The sequence below is a fragment of the Trichoderma harzianum genome, assembly GCF_003025095.1.
Source record: "Trichoderma harzianum CBS 226.95 unplaced genomic scaffold M431scaffold_5, whole genome shotgun sequence".
NCBI classification, from domain to species: Eukaryota; Fungi; Ascomycota; class Sordariomycetes; order Hypocreales; family Hypocreaceae; genus Trichoderma; species Trichoderma harzianum.
The window spans coordinates 675,509-696,336 of NW_020209253.1; the positions used below are offsets into that span (position 1 = coordinate 675,509).

General features: G+C 53.0%; 8 protein-coding genes across 8 annotated transcripts; 6 read left to right on the forward strand and 2 right to left on the reverse strand.

Moving 5' to 3' along the window:
* Positions 1 to 1,351: 1,351 nt before the first annotated feature.
* M431DRAFT_140772 (hypothetical protein) lies at positions 1,352 to 3,940 on the forward strand. Its single transcript, XM_024912618.1, has 2 exons — positions 1,352 to 3,400; positions 3,520 to 3,940. The coding sequence occupies exons 1-2, from the start codon at positions 1,685 to 1,687 to the stop codon at positions 3,694 to 3,696; spliced, it is 1,893 nt and encodes a 630-aa protein (XP_024775190.1). The 5' UTR covers positions 1,352 to 1,684; the 3' UTR covers positions 3,697 to 3,940.
* Positions 3,941 to 4,483: 543 nt separating this feature from the next.
* On the reverse strand, positions 4,484 to 6,215 carry M431DRAFT_113501 (glycoside hydrolase family 1 protein; the record flags this gene model as incomplete). Its single annotated transcript, XM_024911877.1, has 4 exons — positions 5,659 to 6,215; positions 5,291 to 5,577; positions 4,733 to 5,229; positions 4,484 to 4,620 (listed from the first exon to the last, which is right to left on the reverse strand). The coding sequence occupies exons 1-4, from the start codon at positions 6,190 to 6,192 to the stop codon at positions 4,484 to 4,486; spliced, it is 1,455 nt and encodes a 484-aa protein (XP_024775191.1). The 5' UTR covers positions 6,193 to 6,215.
* Positions 6,216 to 7,290: 1,075 nt separating this feature from the next.
* On the forward strand, positions 7,291 to 8,931 carry M431DRAFT_4515 (hypothetical protein; the record flags this gene model as incomplete). The annotated part of the gene is made up of 2 exons (XM_024915271.1): positions 7,291 to 7,443; positions 7,519 to 8,931. The coding sequence occupies 2 exons, from the start codon at positions 7,291 to 7,293 to the stop codon at positions 8,929 to 8,931; spliced, it is 1,566 nt and encodes a 521-aa protein (XP_024775192.1).
* A 1,779-nt stretch (positions 8,932 to 10,710) lies between these two features.
* M431DRAFT_481046 (hypothetical protein) lies at positions 10,711 to 12,616 on the forward strand (the record flags this gene model as incomplete). Its single annotated transcript, XM_024915927.1, has 5 exons — positions 10,711 to 11,161; positions 11,224 to 11,470; positions 11,532 to 11,738; positions 11,795 to 12,177; positions 12,231 to 12,616. The coding sequence occupies 5 exons, from the start codon at positions 10,711 to 10,713 to the stop codon at positions 12,614 to 12,616; spliced, it is 1,674 nt and encodes a 557-aa protein (XP_024775193.1).
* A 309-nt stretch (positions 12,617 to 12,925) lies between these two features.
* M431DRAFT_507182 (hypothetical protein) lies at positions 12,926 to 14,755 on the forward strand. Its single transcript, XM_024918922.1, has one exon. The coding sequence runs from the start codon at positions 13,158 to 13,160 to the stop codon at positions 14,487 to 14,489; it is 1,332 nt and encodes a 443-aa protein (XP_024775194.1). The 5' UTR covers positions 12,926 to 13,157; the 3' UTR covers positions 14,490 to 14,755.
* Positions 14,756 to 15,082: 327 nt separating this feature from the next.
* M431DRAFT_507183 (hypothetical protein) lies at positions 15,083 to 17,727 on the forward strand. Its single transcript, XM_024918923.1, has 6 exons — positions 15,083 to 16,108; positions 16,188 to 16,254; positions 16,312 to 16,498; positions 16,605 to 16,791; positions 16,859 to 17,011; positions 17,068 to 17,727. The coding sequence occupies exons 1-6, from the start codon at positions 15,198 to 15,200 to the stop codon at positions 17,612 to 17,614; spliced, it is 2,052 nt and encodes a 683-aa protein (XP_024775195.1). The 5' UTR covers positions 15,083 to 15,197; the 3' UTR covers positions 17,615 to 17,727.
* Positions 17,638 to 19,619, reverse strand: M431DRAFT_530097 (hypothetical protein). Its single transcript, XM_024920782.1, has 3 exons — positions 19,358 to 19,619; positions 19,164 to 19,226; positions 17,638 to 19,092 (listed from the first exon to the last, which is right to left on the reverse strand). Exons 1-3 carry the CDS (start codon positions 19,539 to 19,541, stop codon positions 17,834 to 17,836), a joined length of 1,506 nt encoding a protein of 501 aa, XP_024775196.1. The 5' UTR covers positions 19,542 to 19,619; the 3' UTR covers positions 17,638 to 17,833.
* Position 19,620: 1 nt separating this feature from the next.
* On the forward strand, positions 19,621 to 20,596 carry M431DRAFT_507186 (hypothetical protein). Its single transcript, XM_024918924.1, has 2 exons — positions 19,621 to 19,940; positions 20,167 to 20,596. Exons 1-2 carry the CDS (start codon positions 19,646 to 19,648, stop codon positions 20,325 to 20,327), a joined length of 456 nt encoding a protein of 151 aa, XP_024775197.1. The 5' UTR covers positions 19,621 to 19,645; the 3' UTR covers positions 20,328 to 20,596.
* The last annotated feature ends 232 nt before the right edge of the window (positions 20,597 to 20,828 follow it).

Genomic DNA, 20,828 nt, shown 5'->3' on the forward strand with positions numbered 1-20,828 from the left:
GAATCTCAAGTGGCTTCCCCATGGCGGCCCGTCGATGCTCAGGCTATATTCCGTGCTGGACTCGCGTTGAGTAACCCAGTTGGAGGCGATTTATGGGCCGATGTGACACGACACATGCAGCTTCCATCATTACCCAGAGCTGGCTCGAGAGCTTTTCAGGTTGATGCTGAAAATTTATATTAAAGGCGGTAGGGACCAACCCATCCAGGGTTGCATTGAGGTCTGCGTTCATCCGAAGTTGATAGCCGGCAGGTACCGACAGGTAGCGCACGCGCCCAAACGGCGCTGCACGACTACCGGTGGGTACAAGGCTGGGCTTGCCGGGGTGACAAGGTTGCTATGCAAACCCCGCATTTGCGTCGACACCAGATTGCCCATTAGGAAGCTATTCTGACCGGCCATGAATGCAGGACGGGGTGGATGGACGGATGGAAGGGCAAAGGGGGCGCCTTCTGATGACGGTTGAAATCTCGAGCCGGGCTCGCCTGAACGCTGAGTTGAGTTTTGTGCGATCAAGCGGCGCCGCATCTGTCGTAGCATTGCATTGCATTTGCATCCTTCACCAACCCCCATGTCTTCCCCAGGCTTTTGCGCAGCGGCTAGCGGCTGGCACGGGAGCCCGAATCGGACTGGCGCCCGGAAGGGGGGCTCGAGTTGTGGTCGAGACAGGGTCGAGTACTGTAAGATTGCATTGCCCTGATGAATATGATGGACGATTGAGATTCTGGAGTGTGTTGGGCTCAATCTTGTTCGGTGCTAGCTGTCTTAGATAATCGGCCGACCCCATGCGGAGAAATGGCTTAAAAGTGGAGGGGCCAAACAGACGAGAAAAATCCAAGCCTCTGCCCACTTTTCCTCCCTGTATTTGACCGTTGATAAATCCCCGTCTCGCCTCGAGTCTCCAGCCAGGCGTTTCCGACCGGAAGACGCGACATTGTCTGCGCGCCCTGCGTTTCTCCGATCTCCGACCAACCGTGAGCGCAGCGTGGGAAGCGGAGGCTGAGGGAGAGCCCTCGAGACGCAACTGATAGCGATCGGCACGGCAGAGCCATGGCCAGCGCACCGCTAGGGGGAGCAGCATCAGTGGCGACAGCAGCAGCAGCAGCAGCAGCAGCAGGTCCAGGTCAGTTTGAGTTCCAGCAGTTCCAGCGCAGGTCCAGCGCAGGTCCAGCGCAGTTCCCAGCGCAGTGCAGCGGTGGTGGCCCCTATAACTAACGCCCTGTGGAGGCTCTACAGGCACAGGCTCAGCAGGCTCAGCAGTCGCGCTCACCACCTCACCAGAGTCGGCCTCAACCTCCCAGCCCGGCTCACCAACGGCCTCAACACCGCCGCCTCAGCAGTCACTTGGAGCGGCTGCAACCTCGTTCCACCACCATCCACGAGGCCGTCTGGTGAGCAGAGCTTGCGATCGATGCCGTCGGCGCAAGGCCAAGGTCAGTCTAGTCCATCTAGCCTATTGCATTGCATCGCTTTCCCATCCCATCCTCTCCTTTCCCTTCTTCATGTCTCGGTCCCTGGTCCCTGCTTGCTTGCTCTTCCTGCATGCTCCCTCCTCTCCCTCTCTTCGTTATACCTCACGTCTGTAATGTTGGGTTGTGCATACATTGACACCATATACATCATCATACGAGTGTATATGTAAATTTGTATTCACAACTCACCGTCGACTCTGTCTGTCTGTCTGATGCTGCGCTACTCCTCCGTCCCCTCCGTCTTACAACTTGATCCCTTCTCCTCCATCTCCCCACTGACACCACACAAGTGCGAATACCTCAGCGCCGTCGATAGCTGCACGCACTGCCGCGATGCCCACGTGCAGTGCACTTTCGACTTGCCACTGGCCCGACGCGGTCCCAAAGCCAGGAAGAAGAGCGATCAGCCCGGCCAGCCACCTCCAGACCCGAGCTCTCTCTCCACCGGGGCTCGTGGATCCGGCCAGATGCCGCCGCCGTTGAGCTTCTCCGGCCCCGCAGCAGGTGGACTGCAGCCCTTCAACTCGTCCTCGCTCTCGCCCGAGACGGCGTGGGAGCCCGTCGAGCCTCTCAGCATCGAGAATGGCCTGCCACGGCAGCCGCTGGGCGACCTGCCCGGCCTCTCCACAATTCAGAACATCTCGACTCGCCAGCGGTGGCTACACCTCGCCCACGCAATGACGTTGCGCAGCACGACGCTAGAACGGGTCTCGAAGCGATGTATCGACCTCTTCTTCGACTACCTCTATCCTCTCACCCCCCTGGTGTACGAGCCTGCCCTCCGGGACGTCCTTGCATACATCTTCTCGCAGCCCTTGCCCGGCATGAACCAACCATCGCCGCTGTCCCAGCTCACGCCAGACCCGACCACTGGCACCACCCCCATCAGTTCTGCCGAGTCGTGGACGGGCTTCGGCCAGCCCAGCGGCTCCAGGATCGTTGGCAGCAGGTTGGCTCCTTGGGTCGACTCGACCTTCACCCTGGTCACGGCCGTCTGCGCAGAGGCAGCATTCATGCTACCCAAGGACATTTTCCCCGAAGGAGAATCCGTCTCGGAAATCTTTCTCGAGGCCTCTCGCGACTGCCTTCACCAGCATCTCGAGGCCGACCTGGAGAATCCGACGGCCAACTCGATTGCCATCCGCTACTTCCACTCCAACTGCCTCCACGCCGCGGGGAAGCCGAAATACTCGTGGCACATCTTTGGCGAGGCCATCCGCCTGGCGCAGGTCATGCACCTCCACGAGGAGGCTTCGCTCGAGGGGCTCGTCCCCATCGAGGCAGAGTTCCGGCGCCGTTGCTTTTGGATTTTGTATCTGGGCGACAAGTCCGCCGCTATACTCAATAACCGTCCCATCACTATCCACAAGTACTGCTTCGACACGGGTATTACTACCCTTTACCCGTCTGGTATTGAGGATGAGTTTCTGAACACGGCCTCCGAGCCGCCCAGAAAAAGCTTTATTTCCGGGTTCAACGCAAACGTGCGGCTGTGGCAGTCCGCCGCCGATCTGCTCCTGGAAATCCGGGTGCTTCAGGACCAGATGATGCAGCATTTTAGGGGCAGCATGCCCCCCAACCACGTTCTGCCATCTGCCGACAGGCAACACCTCGACTCCCTCTATGTCAGGTTCATCACCTGCTTGGACGACCTCCCGCCGTACCTCCAGTCATGCACGCTAGCCATGGCAGCAATGGCCGAGGGCAACGGGTCGGCCGAGTCCAAGCAGTACGTGATCCAATGCATTAACCTGCAGGTGACGTTTCACTGTCTGCGCATGGTGATTACACAGAAATTCGAAGATCTCTCTTATTTTGCTCCTGGCGTTGAGCAGGCCGATTTGAGGAAGTCGGAGATTGTACGAGACATGTTGAGAGTGATGAACGAAGCGCCCTTTTGGGGCCTCCAGGCCAATGGCGAGCCGAATGTGAGTCTTTTTTTCTTCTTTGTAATTCTTCTACCGTTTCTCTCTTATCACCCTGCGGATATTTATATTTTAAACTTCGGCACTTGTTTTGCTGACCACTTCCTATCTTGATACCGCAGGTGGAAAAGATTCGCCTTATCGGAGCTAGTTTGTTAGCCATTATCCATCGGAACCAGGATTCACCCCTGGCGACGCGAGCTAGGAGCGACTTTACGGTGCTCTTGGATATTCTCACGCGGCTGGACTCCAAGGCCTCGGATCAGCTTAGGAACACGTCTAATACCGTTGTTGGCTAAATGTGCGGAATGGAACAGAAGCCAAAGGACACAAAAAAATTTGTAACTTTTGTAAATATGGCAGGGATTCCCTATTCTTCCCTATTCTTCCCCCCCGTTCAGCGAGTTGGGTATTGTGTTGTCTTCCATGGGGGGCAAAAGGCGTTTTTTGCATGGGTGTAATTTTACGTATGGAGCCATTTTATTTTGTGTATAGGTACCTTATTTTCCATTGCATTAATGAGATTAACCAAGATCTGCCGTCTTCGTTTTTGATTCATTCAGCCCTGATGATTCACTCCGTGGTGAGTGACTCCAGGGACGGGTTGACATGCAGCTTCCCTTGTGAGACAATTAAGCGAAGCGAGGAGGATTTGGGATAAAAAAAAAGGTGAGTGATCGGGGAAATGCCGAGACAGTTCGGAGAAACATGGACGCAACGTTGTTAAACACGTTTTTACGATTTCTCCGCTCCCCGCACATACATACGAGTATCACATAGGTATATAACGGTCTCTTCTTATCGAGGAATAGAAGTTGGAAGAGCATAAAAAAGTTACGGACCCCATGTCTCGTTCGCTTTTTCTGTTTAAAATGGCTGAGTAGCATTGCATTTGGGATATAGTTCATGGCTAAACTTGCGCGCGCTACCGCTTATATACTTTGCTTTGCTGCTTGCTTGTTAAGGAAAGAAGGTGAAACATAGCAACGCAACATGAAAAAAGGCAGAATGCAAAACACAAAAAAAAAAGTATGGAGGGTGACATGGGGGAGGGTAAAGAAAAAAAAGCATAAAGGCTATTTCTTTTCAAGCGGCTACTTTAACCCTTTGCCTGTCTGCAAACATGTCCTTGAGCACAAGGGCCGACTTCTTGGGCGTGCGTTTGAGGGTGGTGTAGTCTGTGTAGGTGACGCCGAAGCGGGGCCCGTAGCCGTCTGACCATTCTGTTTGTCAAGGTATGAGTGGTTAGTTTGGGGGGTTTTATTGAATCAATATGAGGTGGAGGGAGAGCTGAGAAGAGGGGGAAAAGGGAAAGGGTGTTGTGTGTGTACGTACCAAGGTTATCGAGCAGAGCCCAAGCAAAGTAGCCCTTGACGACGACGCCGTCCTGGCTGATGGCCTTTGAGATGGAATCCAAGTGCGAGTCAAAGTACTGGATGCGGAAGGGGTCGTTGATGGCCTCCTCGCACGTCATCTTGTCCTCTCCGGGGCACGGGCAGCCGTTCTCGGTGATGTAGATGGGCTTGCCGTACAGGCCGTGGACTCTGGCGAGGTGCTTTCGGAACATGTCCGGGCAGGAGCGCAGCCAGAAGATGCCGCTCTCCTCGCCGACGGGGCTTCCGTCCTTGTTCTCCTGGTGCTCGTGGATGGCGCCGAGGAAGTCCGTCTTGGGGACGGGGCCTTCATAGTGGCGGGCGAACTGAGAGGTGTAGTAGTTCATGCCGTAGAAATCAGTCTCTCCGGCGTTGAGGATGGCAAAGTCCGCAGGGGTGAGAGCGGGGAGCCTGTCGCCTAGCTGCTTTCTCATGGAAGCAGGATAGTCCTTCTTCAGGCTGTTATATATATTAATTAGTATGCTGAGAGAGAGAGTTCACAACGGATAGGAGAACTTACAAGATTGGATTCGCATACCACCCAATGTGGAATTCCATGCGTCGCTCTGCAGCCTCCTTGTCTCTGGGATCGCTGCTGTCCCAGGGCTCATAGTAGTCGCCGTTGAGCGAGATGCCGATCTGCCCCTTTTGAGAAGCGCGAAAGTCTTTGCTGTAGACGGCCACGGCGCGAGCATGGCTCATGATCTGGGCTTTTCCAGCGAGCCATGGCTCAGTAGTTGTGTCGCCCTCGGTGGAGTGCTTGTTTATGCTGCTCCTGCCGGGAGCGTTGCTGCCGGTGGCATAGCCCTGCGTCGTTGATTAGTATTTGATGGTTGTATTTGATACACGAGAGAGGGAGATAGGGTATGAACCCCAGTTAAGACTCACATAGATGGACTGGATCCACGGCTCGTTGATGGTGATCCAGTTCTTGACTCGGTCTCCGAAGCGCTCAAAGCACAACCTCGCATACCTCTCAAAGTCCAGCTGGACCTCTTTCACATTCAGCCAGCCTCCATACCTGTCATGAAGCGCCTGGGGAAGATCCCAGTGATATAGAGTCACCCAAGGGGTAACTCCCCGCTTCAACAAGGCATCGATCAGATTGCTGTAGAACTGGATCCCCTCCTCGTTGATGGGATCAAGTCTGCCACCAAGAGGAATGATGCGCGACCACGACAGCGAAAAGCGGTAGGCCTTGGCGCCGTACTTGGTCAAGAGATCAAAGTCTTCATCGTAGCGATGATAGTGATCGCAAGCAACATCGCCGTTGGCGCCGTTGGTGCGAGAGGGCTCCAAGTGACAGTACGTGTCCCAGATGGACGGCCCACGGCCCCCTTCTTTTACAGCCCCTTCGATCTGGTAGGCGGCCGTAGCGAAGCCCCATTCGAAATCGTTGGGCAGAGATAGCGACTCGGACATTTTGGCTTATCTTTTTTTTTTTCTGCTGCTCGTATATCCTTGGGCTGATCCTTTCTTGCTGTGTTTGTTGCAAGGTGCGTCTGTGTCTGCTCGCCAAACGACGGTAGGAATAATAGCTCAACTCAGGCTAATCATGTACATGTACGAGTACGAGGACAAGTACAAGTCCAGGTGAGAAAGCCCGTTATTGAAACGGACCGACCCGATGAGGCTCGTGGTTCGCGTCAGGGGGGACAGCTTTATACCCACACGTGAGCGCAGTCAGTGGTTTGCTTCTTGATCCTCTTCTTATCCAGGCCGTGTGGAGACCATTCACATTGCCATTCCCATTGTCCGTGATTGCTCCGTCGTGAACGGTTCCAGTTAGTCGTTCCGTTGCCTGACGCCCGTCGAGATTCGCACCGCTTCCCCGGACACGTGTGGGAGCAGAGCTGGGGAAGTCCCACGAGGCAATCAGCAGTTTGCATTTGCAATTTTTGCCCCAGAGCTGCCCGATACCCCGTGCCAATGAGACGGAGCTGCCCCAATGGGGAAATAAGGATGAGCATCTTACTCACAGCTCGCCGCCTTGATTGGCTGTGCGGGTTTGGCCGGCCTTTGTCGAATTATCCGCCCTCTTGGAAAGCCTCTTCAGCTAGCGGTTTGGTCGCTCCGCGGATCCTGATTTCTCCGAATCGCCGATTTAGATTCGATCTGTCCCCCCCGTGGGGAAGGGACCTTTGCCCTGGACGCGCGCTTACTTAATTGCCCTGCATTGCTAGCCTGCTAGCCTGCTAACCTTTATCATCTCGTGTAACCCATTTCAGCCATCTTCATCCGTGATCTCACGAGATGCTTCGAGATGGAGAGAGAATGGAACGCTTCTGGGTTGCATCTACGGCTGGCCGCCCGACGCTGCCTCGTGGCTGCTCGCCTTCACCGAGAATGGCTGAGCTGTTGACTAAGCAAGGCGACCAGCGCATTTTTTTTGCGCTCGGTGAACCTTCTTTGCGCAATGGCGTGACAAACAGCAGCTGAACAGATGAGCCAGATCCGGGCGCATGTCTGTCGCAACTTTTGGTCTCTACACATCGTCGTTGAGGGACAAGAGGCTGGATTATGGCTCCTGCTGCGGCACGTACGGCTGACGGTATTTCATCGCCAATTGATTTGGCATCGTATCCCCCGTTTTGGCGGCGCAAGAATGGCATCCTGCTATATTTTCTACTCACGTCATCGCTGCTCGCCAGCGCTGCGCTCGGTATTGATGGGGTGAGTTTTGTCTCCTCAGCTCTCCCGTTTGGGCTCCCTCCAATGAGCCAGGACTAATTATGAAAATCATCGCAGTCAATGACCAACGGAATGCAAGTTCTCCCGACATGGCAGGATCAATTCGGACATCCCGAAGGCTCAACCCTGGGCTTTTTCGGTGCATCGAGCGCCATTGGCGGCGTTATCCCATTCATATTCCTTGGCTGGATCAGCGATAGATGCGGACGCCGGGTTCCGACTGCGCTCGGCTCAATTGTCATCATCGCAGGTGTCCTGATCGAATTCTTCGCTACATCGCTCAACATGTATATCGGAGGCAAGATTGTGCTGGGTTTTGGTTCTTCGCTGATCCAGATGGGCGCCCCGGTGCTGGTGACGGAATTGAGCCACCCAAAAGAACGAGTCCAAATCACCACCTTTTACAACACCTCAATCGTGCTAGGATACGTCATTGGCGCATGGGCGACCTATGGCTGCTTCCGTATCCCTGGATCATGGTCATGGAGACTACCGACGCTGATCCAAATCATTCCGTCAACCTACCAGCTCAGCCTCATCTTCTTTTGTCCAGAATCGCCTCGATGGCTAATTGCCAAGGGCCGCATGAGAGAGGCCCGCGAGATTCTGGTCAAATACCATGGCGAATGCGACCCGACCGCCGAGGTCGTCAGTGTCGAATGCGCAGAGATTGAACGGGTCCTTGCCAAGGAAGCGCAACAGAACATGACATGGGTGGCCTTTTTCTCTTCAATACCCAATTTGAAGAGGCTATCACTTTGTTTCGCAACTGCCGTCTTCAGTCAGAGCTCGGGAAACCTGCTCGTATCAAACTATCTGACACAAATCCTAAAAGATACCGGAGTTACGTCTGAAAAGGATATTACGCTTGTCAATGGCATGGTGACACTCTGGCAATACATCGTGGCTCTCGCTGTCACTGTCTGCATCAACAAGTTCAAACGACGCACTTTCTTCCTCATCGGCTCTGGAGGTGTCTCGCTGACTTTTATTGCCTGGACGATTGGGGCCGAAGAATATCTCGAGCATGGTTCTCTTGCTGCTGGCCGGCTGGTCCTTGCATGCATCTTCATCTTCCAGGCGTTTTACACTATGGCCTGGACCAATCTGGTGGTAACATACCCCCTGGAGATAGTTACATACCAAATGAGGGCCAAGACGTGGTCCTTTGTCCTGCTTACAATCCAGGTGGCCACCATTTTTGGGAACTACGTGAATCCGATTGCGTTGCAAAACATTGGGTGGAAGTTTTACATTTATTATTGCATCTGGGTGGCGTTTATTTTCCTCATTGTATACTTCTTCTTTGTCGAAACCTCGGGACCGACTTTGGAAGAGCTGGCATATCTTTTCGACGGGGACGAGAAGAAGAAGCAGCTCTCGGTCGAAACCCGATGGCAGAAAGACATGGAGATTCGCACGCAGACGGAATCGATAGGAGAGAAGTCGGTTTCCGGTGCGTCTGTATAAAAACAATTCGAAAACTGAATTGCATTGGGTATATTACGGCATACCGGCGAAACTGGACGCTGGAACATGTAACAAAAAAAAAGCATGATAGAATGGGTATTGGCGTTGGAATTGGAATTGGGCAGCATGGAGAATGCATTTTGCGATAGATACCATGGTCATTGAGCTTGAAATTAACATTTCTCTACCACGTGGAAGCACCACTTGTTGAAACACTGCTTATTGAAGCAACATGAAGCATCACTCACATGAACTCATTAGGTAAAGCCGTTGGAGCTGTTTTCCTGCTAACAGGGGTCAAGCAGGCAACAGCCGATCCTTCTTTTTTCAATCTCCACAACAGCGAGGTCTTGAGTCGAGCCTCTGAACATGAGCGAATCAGTGGCTAGTGAGACTTGGAGGGATCTGGCCAGTCTCTCGAAAATGGCTCAAAAATGCCCCCCAAGTCGGTCCATTTGCTGCGTGACATGAGATGCGAGTCTCCCAAGACGGACGACTCCGCTTGAAACTGGTTGGCTGGGCTGAGTACCAAGAAGACGCGAGGTGTTGCAACGGGATCCCGAATGTGACTCTATTTCAGGTGGCGCAGAAACGGGCCAACAAGCGGCAGTCTGCAGATACTATCGCAGCTGTGAGGAAATTTCCCTCGCGCTGTTTCGCAAAGCACGGCATCAGCTGCCTCAAATGCCGGGCACGAAGCATCGATAGCCGATGGCTTGTTCAATTGCCGTCGACTAGCTGAGCTTTGGGAAGCACCGTTTGCGTAAAAGAATGGGGCGAAAAAAGCCCGAGAGCTTGTCTGGTGTGGTGCAGTGGAGATTTAGCTTGCACACAAGGTCCGGATGAAGATATATCCAGCTTGCAGAGGACGAGGACATGATTCAAGCAACTTGGCGCCAACGGGAGGAAGCGAAGGAGATAGGAGCTTTGCACGGCTTCACTCTTGACGAGGCTGATGGTGTGTGTGCCAACCAAGCAAGGGAAATGACATGTCAGACAATCAGAGCGAGATCGGCTTGTGGTTGATGTGATGGGCACTAAACTGAGCAGGACCGAGATCTGCTCCTAGCTGGTTGTTTTGTTGTTTCTAGAACAAGGTGGCGTCGCCAGCTAGAACCTTGGTGATGGTGCATTGCATACAGGAACCTGCTTTGATGGCGTGGTCCGGCTCTTGTTGGGCTTTTTATTCCGCCGAACCGTGACTGTCAATCATTATCTATTCACGACTGGAGCGATGCCATCACTAGCCGGGATATCGGCAGCAAAAGAATCTGCAACGCAACCAAATGCCGTAACAGACGTTGGCGTATTGCATCTGTTTCTTATCTCTCCCGCCAAAAAAAAACAAGGCAATCAATGTGGGCGTTACGCGGGTTCGTCCGACCCCTCCAACATTGATCGGCATGGGGAAGCCTTTCGCCCCTCCACGGTCTCCATTCCGATGGGGATTGTGGGATGGAAAAAGGCTTCAATGGGTGACCCATGGGGTTCCCCCGTCACGGTGGTATTTGCTCCAGCGGAGGCAATGTGGGACATGGAGATGGCGCCTTTATGTGATGGAATTTGGGGTTGCAGGCAGAATGTGAAAATGAGTATATATAACACGGTTCGCGTCGTGTGGAGGCAATGACAAGCTCTTGTCGATCTGTACGCCCTTGACCTGCATGTCTTGGACCTGCTTCTCATAATCTCATCCCAGCCTTGTTTGAAGAAGAGATCTTGTCTCTTCCAACTCACACATTTGAAAGCTGTGCATTGTTCAACAGCAACAAAAACATCATGTCAGACGACGGCCACGAAAAGGCGAAACTCGAGTCTCACGTAGACTTTGTTTCTACCGCGCCAGACCCACAAGATGTCAACGCCTTCATCGATGACATGGAGGGCCAGCTCGAGGCTTCCGGGGGTCTCAAGACGGGCTTCTTCCACGTGCAGTTCAGTGACCCGCGGCACTTTACATGGCTGCTCGTCGCCTTTGCCAGCATGGGCGGCCTGCTGTCTGGCCTGGACCAGAGCTTGATCTCCGGCGCCAATCTGTTCTTGCCCAAGGACTTGGACTTGACGGAGAGGCAGAATAGTTTGGTGAATGCGGGTATGCCGTTGGGGGCTGTGGGAGGCGCCTTGTTGCTGTCGCCTGCGAATGAGTACTGTGGACGCAAGTGGGCGATTATTATCTCCATTCTGCTCTACACTGTTGGTGCTGCGCTGGAAGCTGGCTCCATCAACTTTGGTATGCCGATACTATTTCTCTATAACTTCAACCTTTGACATATGCTGATAACATGTTTCTAGGTATGATTGTGTCTGGTCGTGTCATTCTGGGTCTTGGTGTCGGCCTCGAGGGCGGCACTGTCCCCGTCTATGTCGCTGAGACTGTCGAGCGCCGTATTCGAGGCAACCTCGTATCGCTCTACCAGTTTAACATTGCGCTTGGAGAAGTCCTCGGATATGCTGTGGCGGCCATCTTCCTCAAGGTTCCTGGCAACTGGCGTTATATCCTGGGTTCATCGCTTCTATTCTCCACCATCATGTTTGTTGGGTAAGTTGTCTCTACCTTTAGAACAGACACAAGAGTATGCTGAACAATATGTCTCGATTAGAATGCTGTTCCTGCCAGAGAGCCCTCGCTTCCTCATGCACAAGAACAGAATTCTAGATTCCTACAAAGTCTGGAAGCGCATCCGCGGCACAGAGTCTCCCGAATCCCGCGAGGAGTTTTATATCATGGCCAATTCCGTCCAGCAGGAGAACACGGAAGTCAGTGAAGGCGCCAAGAACACACGATTCCCTTGGATGGACTTTTTCACGTAAGTATTTCTTAACTACGCCCTTTCGTTTGCCCCTTTACTAATTGGAGAGACAGCGTTCCTCGCGCTCGTCGTGCTCTCGTTTACGCAAACATTATGATTCTCCTCGGACAGCTGACGGGTGTGAATGCCATCATGTACTACATGTCCGTCCTCATGAACCAGATTGGCTTCGATGATGAAAAGGCCACATACATGTCACTTGTTGGAGGCGGATCCTTGCTTATTGGAACAATTCCCGCTATTTTCCTCATGGAAACCTGTGGCAGACGCTTTTGGGCCATCATAATGCTTCCGGGCTTCTTTATTGGCCTGGTCTTGATTGGCGTGGCGTATCAAATTCCCATCGATACCAACCTGCAGGCAGCAGAGGGGCTCTATCTCAGCGGTCTCATCATCTACATGATGTTCTTTGGCTCTTATGCATGCTTAACATGGGGTAAGTTGATTTGCTTGTCGCTTTCATTCTTCTATACTAACGCTTTTGATCAGTTGTCCCATCTGAAGTGTACCCAACCTACCTCCGAAGTTATGGCATGACCACCTCGGATGCTCTCCTCTTCCTCGCCTCCTTTATCGTGACATACAACTTTACAGCCATGGAGGACGCCATGACCCGCACCGGCCTAACGCTGGGCTTCTACGGTGGCATTGCTTTTGTCGGCGAGATTTATCAAATCTTCTTCATGCCTGAGACAAAGGACAAGACTCTTGAGGAGATTGACGCTGTGTTCTCGCGCCCTACCTCGGAGATTGTGCGTGAGAATTGGGCGGGTGTCAAGGAAACTGTGGCGGATGTGTGCAACCTCCGTTTCCGCAAGGTGTTTGAGGGGCAGATGCAGCGGAGGAAGAGCCTTCACGAGCCTGTGACTGCTTAATTTGGATGAGGCTTGGGTAATAACGATTATTTTGATATGGATATACAGTGCAGGGCTCTGTATATGAATAAGACGAATTGGTGTCTATGGAGACCGACCTTCTAGAATGCTATAAGATAGGGTTTAGACTCATGTGCTTTGCCGCTATTGTGTAAGAGACTCGCTCACAAACCAAACTAATCGCGGCGGGCTTCATCTCAATACCTGGCCGCCGCTTAGAACCAAAATAAGACGAATCGACATGTAATTAGAAATTGCTGCACGTGCAGAATAAATTTCATTTCTATAAGTCATAATTATCCACTCCGTATTGATCATTTCATTGAAGCTCCACGAGGCCAGCATTGAAGTCGGCTATATGAGTCCCCAGACTCCACATAACCTTGTCCAATTAGCCGAGACGTCAACACCATCATCCTGTTTGTACATGCATCTTGAGATGCTGTGCTCCGTACACTCGTTTTGAATTTGTATCGAGTACTTAGTTGGAAGCATGTGAATCAAGCCGGTGCATGAATTAACTTGACAGACTCCGCCCGCCATGTGTAGCATCCTCAACTCCCGGATATGGCAATCAAGTTGCTGGCGGGCCAGCTCGTATAAACGATTGCAACGGCAGATCATCACCAAATCCAAGCACAGAAACTTGTCATGCACTGCCCATCGGCGCCTCATGGACACGACGGGCTTCAGCGAGACGCAGCTCGCCGTCCGAGCAGCAGTCGGCCAAGTCTGCTCCCGCTTCCCCAACACATACTGGCAAGATCTTGATCAAAAAGAGCAAGACCCCAAGGATTTCCACGCCGCCCTCGCCCGCGACGGCTGGCTGGGCATTGCCCTCCCGGAGACCCTCGGCGGATCTGGTCTGGGCATCTCGGAAGCCACCGTGATGATGCAGACGATTACGGAGTCCGGGGCCGGCATGGCGGGTGCGCAGGCCGTTCATGCAAATGTCTATGCGACGCAGCCGTTGGCCAGGTTCGGGTCGGACGAGCAGCTGCGTGAGACAATTCCGGGCATCATTTCGGGACGGTGGCGGACGTGCTTTGGCGTGACGGAGCCCAACGCCGGGTTGGACACGCTGCGACTATCGACGACGGCTAAGCGGGAGGGCGATGAGTATGTTATCTCGGGACAGAAGATCTGGACGACGTGCGGGCAAGTGGCTTCCAAGATGATTCTCCTGGCACGAACTACGGCATATGAAGACGCTCCGAGGCCGAGTCAAGCGCTTTCGCTGTTCTGCATCGACTTGGACCGAACGCAACCGGGCCTTTCGATGCGCAAGATCAAGAAGATGGGCGGCAGGGCAGTCGATGCCAACGAGGTCTTTTTCGACGGCTACCGGATCCCCGCCAATACACTCATAGGAGAAGAAGGCCAAGGCTTCAAGATTGTGCTTCACGGCATGAACGCCGAACGCTGTCTCCTCGCCGGCGAAGCGCTCGGCCTAGGCTACGCGGCACTAACTCGAGCCGCGAAGTATGCCCGCGAGCGAGTCGTCTTCCAACGACCCATTGGCATGAACCAAGGCGTTGCGCATCCCCTGGCAGACTCATACATGCACCTCGAAGCCGCCAAGCTGGCGACGTACCACGCGGCGAGGCTATACGACGCGAGCAAGACGGACTCTTCCATCACGCAGGAGGTCGTGGGAGTAGCGGCGAATAGTGCAAAGTATCTTGCTGCGGAGGCTGCGTTTACGGCTTGTGAGAGAGCGGTGCTGGCTCATGGCGGGATGGGATATGCGGCTGAGTATGATGTGGAGAGGTGGTTTAGGGAGTGTCTGGTGCCGCGACTTGCGCCGGTGAGTCGGGAGATGATTTTGAATTACGTTGGGGAGAAGGCATTGGGACTACCAAAGAGCTACTGAATTCCTTTTTTGCTATGCACTATCTGGCATTGATGTTGTTCTGAGATGAGTACAAGTATAAGTGAGTAGTACAAGTGCCAGGTCAGGAAACGTAGTTGAAGGCTATGTGTAAGTGAGACGGCTATGTATGATAACGAGGCCGAATGACACAGATTTGCGACTCCTAAACCGGGTTGAAATAGAAGTTGCATAATAAGCTTAAATGGGAATAGACGAACACGGCATTATAAAATGACTCACTCATTTACAAGTATATAAAAAGGAACCGTTAGCGCACCGCAATTCATTCAATTCATTCCCAGCAGCAAAAGCCGGACACAAGCCTCCTAGAAGCGCCCCACCAGATCCGTCCGAGTCCGTAACCCGGAGCGGCAACTCTTTGCGAAAAAACAACCTTGACCAAACACATCTTATCACACACTCACATCTTACAAATCTTTTCTTCCCATATGCCTCTCGCAGTCCATCTCCATCAAAATGGTCTCCCCCAAAGAAGCAGCGTCATCGTCTCCCTTTGAAGCAGACGGCAAGAAGTCGCGGGCCAAGCACGCATGTCGCGAGTGCAACACCCGCCGGGTTCGCTGCGATGTCATGGAGAAGCAGCCGTGCTCCAACTGCCTGGCCGCCGGCGCGACGTGCCAGGTTCTGCCGTCGCGGAGAGGAAGGTATTAATCATTGAATTGAAGTGATTCTGTAGTCATGAAGTCGATGGCTAATTTGGCGCCATTTCACCATCGCTCAAGATATCCGCGGAGGTCGCGTCGGCTACTGCAGCAGATCCCGAGTGAGAGCAACAGCAACAGCATCACCACTCGGGCTCTCAGCGAGGCCAATCTCCCGCACACCAGCCAAGTCACTCCCCTCGGCACTCCGTCTCACAGCAATTCGACGCCTGATGCTGCGGCGTCTCAGCACTATCCGGCCTCGGAGCCCCAAGGACAGGACGCTTCATCGCCATCATCGCCAACGACAACGCCCGGAACCCGCTTCTTCGGCGAGTCCAACTTCCTCACGCTGATACCAGGCGACGACGAGGGCGCTTCAACTCAGCCCAACGTCGCTGGCAATGGCCGTAACAGCCAAAAGCAGCGCTTCACGTTCCCCATGCCAACTACGCCGCAATCTACCGCCCAGACCGCCGAGGGCAACTCAGGCCGCAGTCCCGCCATGATGCGCTACCTCCGCGACGAAGGCGCCCTGACTCTCCCGGATCTCGAGAGCTGCCGCCCGGCTTTTGAAGCGTACTTTGCCCGCTTCCATCCCGCCTATCCCGTCCTCGACAGGGCGCTGGTGGCGCGGAAACTAGCCTCTGCGTCGTCCTTTTCGTCGGTGGACTTGTCGAGGATGCTGCTGCAGGGGATGCTCTTGATCGGGGCGACGTATTGCGACGTGGGCACGATCCGCGCCATGGGCTTCGAGGACAGGTCGCAGGCGAAGACGGCGTTTTACACCAGGGCGCGGGTGTTGTTTCATGCCGACTGGGAGAAGGACGAGACTGTGCTGATTGTGTCGTTGTTTCTGATGAGTTTCTGGAGAGGGGCGCCGGCGCATGTGCGAGATGTGCGGTATTGGCTTGGGGTTGTTATTACGCTTGCCGAGTCGTATGGGCTGCATCGCTCGTGGGTTTCTTCCTTTTACTTAAGTCTTGAGTCTCTTTTCGTTATTGTGAATTCTGGTGCTGATGATTTTCATCAAAAGGTCTCGATCCATGTCAAAGGACTCATATACCGCCTGTATGAGACGAAGAATTTGGTGGTCCATATACGTAAGTCTACTCTATTCCGCAGCGTGACCACCCAACTCATCCTTTTTTGCAATGCAGGTGAGAGAGCGACAAGCTGCCGCAGCTCTAGGTCTTCCCAGCAGAATACGAGACGACGACTGCGACATTGAGCCCCTCAGCCCAATGGACCTGGAGTCAGAAGCCAGCCCTGTCGACCCGTCATTTGGCTCATGCCAGCCAGAGCACGTCACATATGCCATCAAGATGGTGGAAATTGCCAAATTACGTGAGAACACCACAGTCTCGCCCTTTTGATTTTCTTCTTCTTTTTTCTTTCTTCCTCTTTTATAATCCGCCTCATACTCTTACTAAAAACTGGGGGGAAACACCAGTTGGCAGAATCATCGACCTCCATTTCGGGCCTGGACACGCCTCCATGTCCTCGGCCTCTCCAAACACTCTTCAGGATCTCAATGCGTCTCTTGAGGCCTGGATGGCGAGTCTTCCAGAAAACATGAAGTACTCTCCAGATCATGGCACAGATTCAGTCTGGGCCTGCCTCCTTCACCTCGCATACAAGTAAGGCTTCCCTGTTCAATCAGCTTTGACTTAATCTCCAATATTTGCTAACTACCAAGAAAAAAAGTCATCTCAAGATTCTTATCCACAGGAATAGCTTTCTTCGCCTCGAATCCACCACTCCTGGCTCCCAGGTCGTCCTCAAAGCCGCCTGCCGCATCAGCCGCATCGCCGAAGACATGTCCACCCAGGGGATCCTCCGCTACGGCCAAATGCATCTGTAAGTCATTCATAAAATTCCACTCAGAACAACATCTCTCTTACGCTTCTGGACAGCATCACAAGCATCTTCTCCGCCCTCTGCATTCACACCATCACCATCCGTCGCGGCACCGGCCTGACAAGACGTCTTGCCGAACACCGCGCAGAAGCATGTCTCCTCTGTCTGAAAGAGGTCCAAAAGTATTGGCGCATTAACATCAACGTCCTCGACTTTTTCTTGCACTATCTCGACCGCTCGATTGCCGCTCGATTACACGGGATGCAGTCAGATGCCGTTGTGCCACCTTCTTCCAGCGCCGGCCAAGGGCCCCCTAGAGAAGCAAATGATATGAAAACTATCGCAGAAGTGGAAACGATTCCTTCCGAGTCAAATTCGAATCCGAATGTATATGCTCCCATCGAATATGACTCGGCAGTACCGAATATTCCTATACCAAATCTCGGCCCGGGTCATTATCTAGCGCAGGAAGAATTCCGAGAGCAGTATCTCGGGCTGGTCAGCCAAGGCGATGACTTGCTTGGTGATTTGGAACTATTTTTACAAGGCGAGGATTTTTCACAGGCGGGCAATGGGTTTAATATGCTGCAAAGGTCATTGTAATGATTGAAAGTCATTGGAGTTTTATGTATATATATCATATTTCATATTCATCATCCTATTAGAGCCGGAACACTACCACCGGGCACACGGACAACTCGCTACTACCAATATACAGATCATAGATTTAAAAAATAATCATTCATACTCATCCAAAGCTCATAACAAAGCCAATCTATGGCATTTGACCACAACTAAAACAACGTGCAAAAAGAAAACTCATTACAAGAACCACCTGAACTCAGGAGCGCTAGGTCCGTCCCTAAGTCGCGAAGTAGGAATATCCCGAGGGTCAATCTTGACACCCGAGCGACGATCACGCCTCCTGTTGTCCCAAATCATAAACATTCCCATGCACAGAGTGATGAGGGCACCGGCAGCGCCGAAGCAGGCCGTGGTGATGAGGGCAGGCTCGTATCGGGGAGCATCCTGAGTACGGAAGATGTTGCTGGACACGAGACCCATGACGTTGGCCAGGGGCACACCGACAGAGGTAAGCGTGATACGGCGGCCTTCGTGGGCAATGTTGTTGTTGTACCAAGTAGACAGCAAGACGGAGGGAGCAGAAGTTCCCCAGCACATCATGAAGGTGGCAAAGTAGGCGACGTGGATCTGCTTGGTGACGTCGTCGATGGCGGCGTAGATGATGAAGCCGACAAAAGTGAAGACGTAGCCCAGGATAATAAAGGGGAAACGCAGGCGGGTGTAATCCGAGCAAAAGGCAAGGACGAGCAGCATCACGGCGCCGGTGACGTTGGGGGCCACGGTGTAGAGGTTCGTCTTGACGGTGGAGTACTGCAGACGAGAGATGATCTGGGGCAGGAAGAGCGAGACGGACTGGATGGGCACGCCGAGGCAGATTTCGATGAGCAGGAAGCCGTAGGCCCAGGGGTAGGTGAAGATCTTGAGGGCCTCGCGGAAGTTGAACTCTTCGGCGACGTCGGACGAGGAGTCGACTTGAATACGGTGGAAAGCCAGGGAGCGCTCGTCTTGGGTGAGGAACTTGGCCTCGGAGGCGGAGCGCGGGAGGTAGAACCAGGCGAAGATGGCGAAGAGGAAAGTCACGCCACCCTCGATGATGAAGAGGTAGCGCCAGACGAGGATCTTGCTGTCCTTGATGTGGAAGACGCCAAAGGCAAGCAGGCCGGAGAAGGCGTTGGCAATGTTAGACGCGGCGTAGAAGATGGCCAGTCGTCGAGCGAGTTCACCACGACGGTAAAAGGTGGTCAGGTAGTAGATGACGGTCGGGAAGAAGGCGGACTCGGCCATTCCGAGGAACCAGCGCACGGCGAAGATGCCGCTAAAGTTTTGCGTGGCGGCGGTGCAGAGGGTCATGGAGCCAAAGGTGAACATCATGATGGGCAGGGCGCGCGAGGCTCCGAACTTCTTGGCCAGCATGGCAAAGGGCGGAGCGAAGATGACGTAGGGCACGAAGAAGATGGAGACGACGAGGTTGTACTGGTTAGACTTGAAGTGAAGATCTATAAAGGGGGGAGTTTTAGTTGATGCCATCACGAGATATGAACCTTGGATGAAAGGGGGAGAGGCGTACCGGTGCTGAGGCCTTTGGTCTGGGCGTTACCCAAGTTTCCTTTGTCGAGGGCATTGAAGAGGTCTATCAGATGAAAATAAGTTAGTTGCTGAGTTGATTTTATTGATGATGGCTGTTGTCAAGAAATGGGAAAGAGAAGTTTTCTCTTCATCAAGACACGCGTGTCCAGCATTGAGGTGGGAGACTCGACTTACACATAATAGCCAGCACAGGCAGGATGCGAATATCAAACTTGAAGCACAGAGCTCGCTCAGCAGGATGATCGACGACGCGCGCCGTCTCTTCCATCAAGCCCTCCTTCTGGCTCTCGACCTGGTCGAGGTGGTCGTTGGTGTCCATGTCCTTGGACACGGCATTGTCGACCTCTTGGACGGCCATGATGACGGCAACGTTTCACAATTGATACAAATGTGAAATGAAAACCAACAAAAGAATTAATGATGATATTAATTCAAGACGGCAAACCCCTCTGAATTGTTGTGATGGGAGGAGGAAGAGAGGAAAGACAAAATAAAAGGGCAAGGCCGCGAGCGTGTATGCGAGGTTGGGATGCGGCCGGAGCTTTTATAACAAAAGTCTTAGCTCAATGCACACCGACCTGCTGGAAGCGCTCAAGAGCTCTCTTGTCACCCAGGCTAGTAGAGGGTCGTATTGATGATGCACAGCTGATGGCTGACAGGCAAACTCAACCATGCATAGAACCTGACAGATGGGAAACGGAAAGGCGGCAGCAGGGGGGGAGGATGCCGGCCGCTTTTTATGATAGTAAATGTAACTCTAGATAGCAGAACGACGAGAAAAGTTGGTCAGTTGAGAAGATAGACGGCCATGAGCATCCAGGGGGTGGAGTTTAGCAAAGAGGAAAAGGGCCTGGTCCATTCCAGCTGATGATGCTGTTGCTTCTGGCTTTTTGGTTTGGCTCCAACAAGGAACAAGTCCAGGTCGTTTGACCCCCTCCCGCCGCACCCCCCAAGCAGTTTTCGGACGTGAACAACTAACTTACTAGCAAACTCCGTAATCAACGGCCGGGCCACCCATCAAGAACAGAGTCCCGGAGATGTGGAAAGATTGGGAGGCAGATACATCCAAGCTCCCGTCTTGTGCAAGATAATCCCCTGTATCCACCAACCCCCCAAATCTCTTATCTTAACCCTCTTTCTCTAGATCCACGCCAGACCAAGGCAACAGGATGCTGATGGGCAAAGAAAAAAGAGGCGCAACGGAGAAAAAAAAGATGGGCTATCTATCTATCAGATAGGGTTTTTTTCTTCTTCTTTCTTCCTCAAACAGGACAACGCGCTGATTTGTTATGCTTTAGGTGATGATGACTCGCCCTTCTCGAAGCGAGGCACAAGGAGGGAAAAAAAGAGACGGCGCGTTTTCTTCCCATCCATCCCCGGATCAAGCCACAACAGCCTATTCCCTTCTTCTCCAGAATCCTCTCCGTGGGGAAGACGAGAGAAAACCTGGAGAAGAGCAGGAGACCCAGGCCTTACCCCACACTTTTTTTTCTCACTCTCCTCCCTTCAATATACGGAGTATGGAGTAGCATGTGTTTCTATGTGAAAGCGTGACTAACACAAATGGCCCAGCAAATGAGTCGTGGGAGGGGGGCCCAAGCGCAAGCAAAGAGAAGAGGCGAGAGACAAACAACTCCAACAGAAC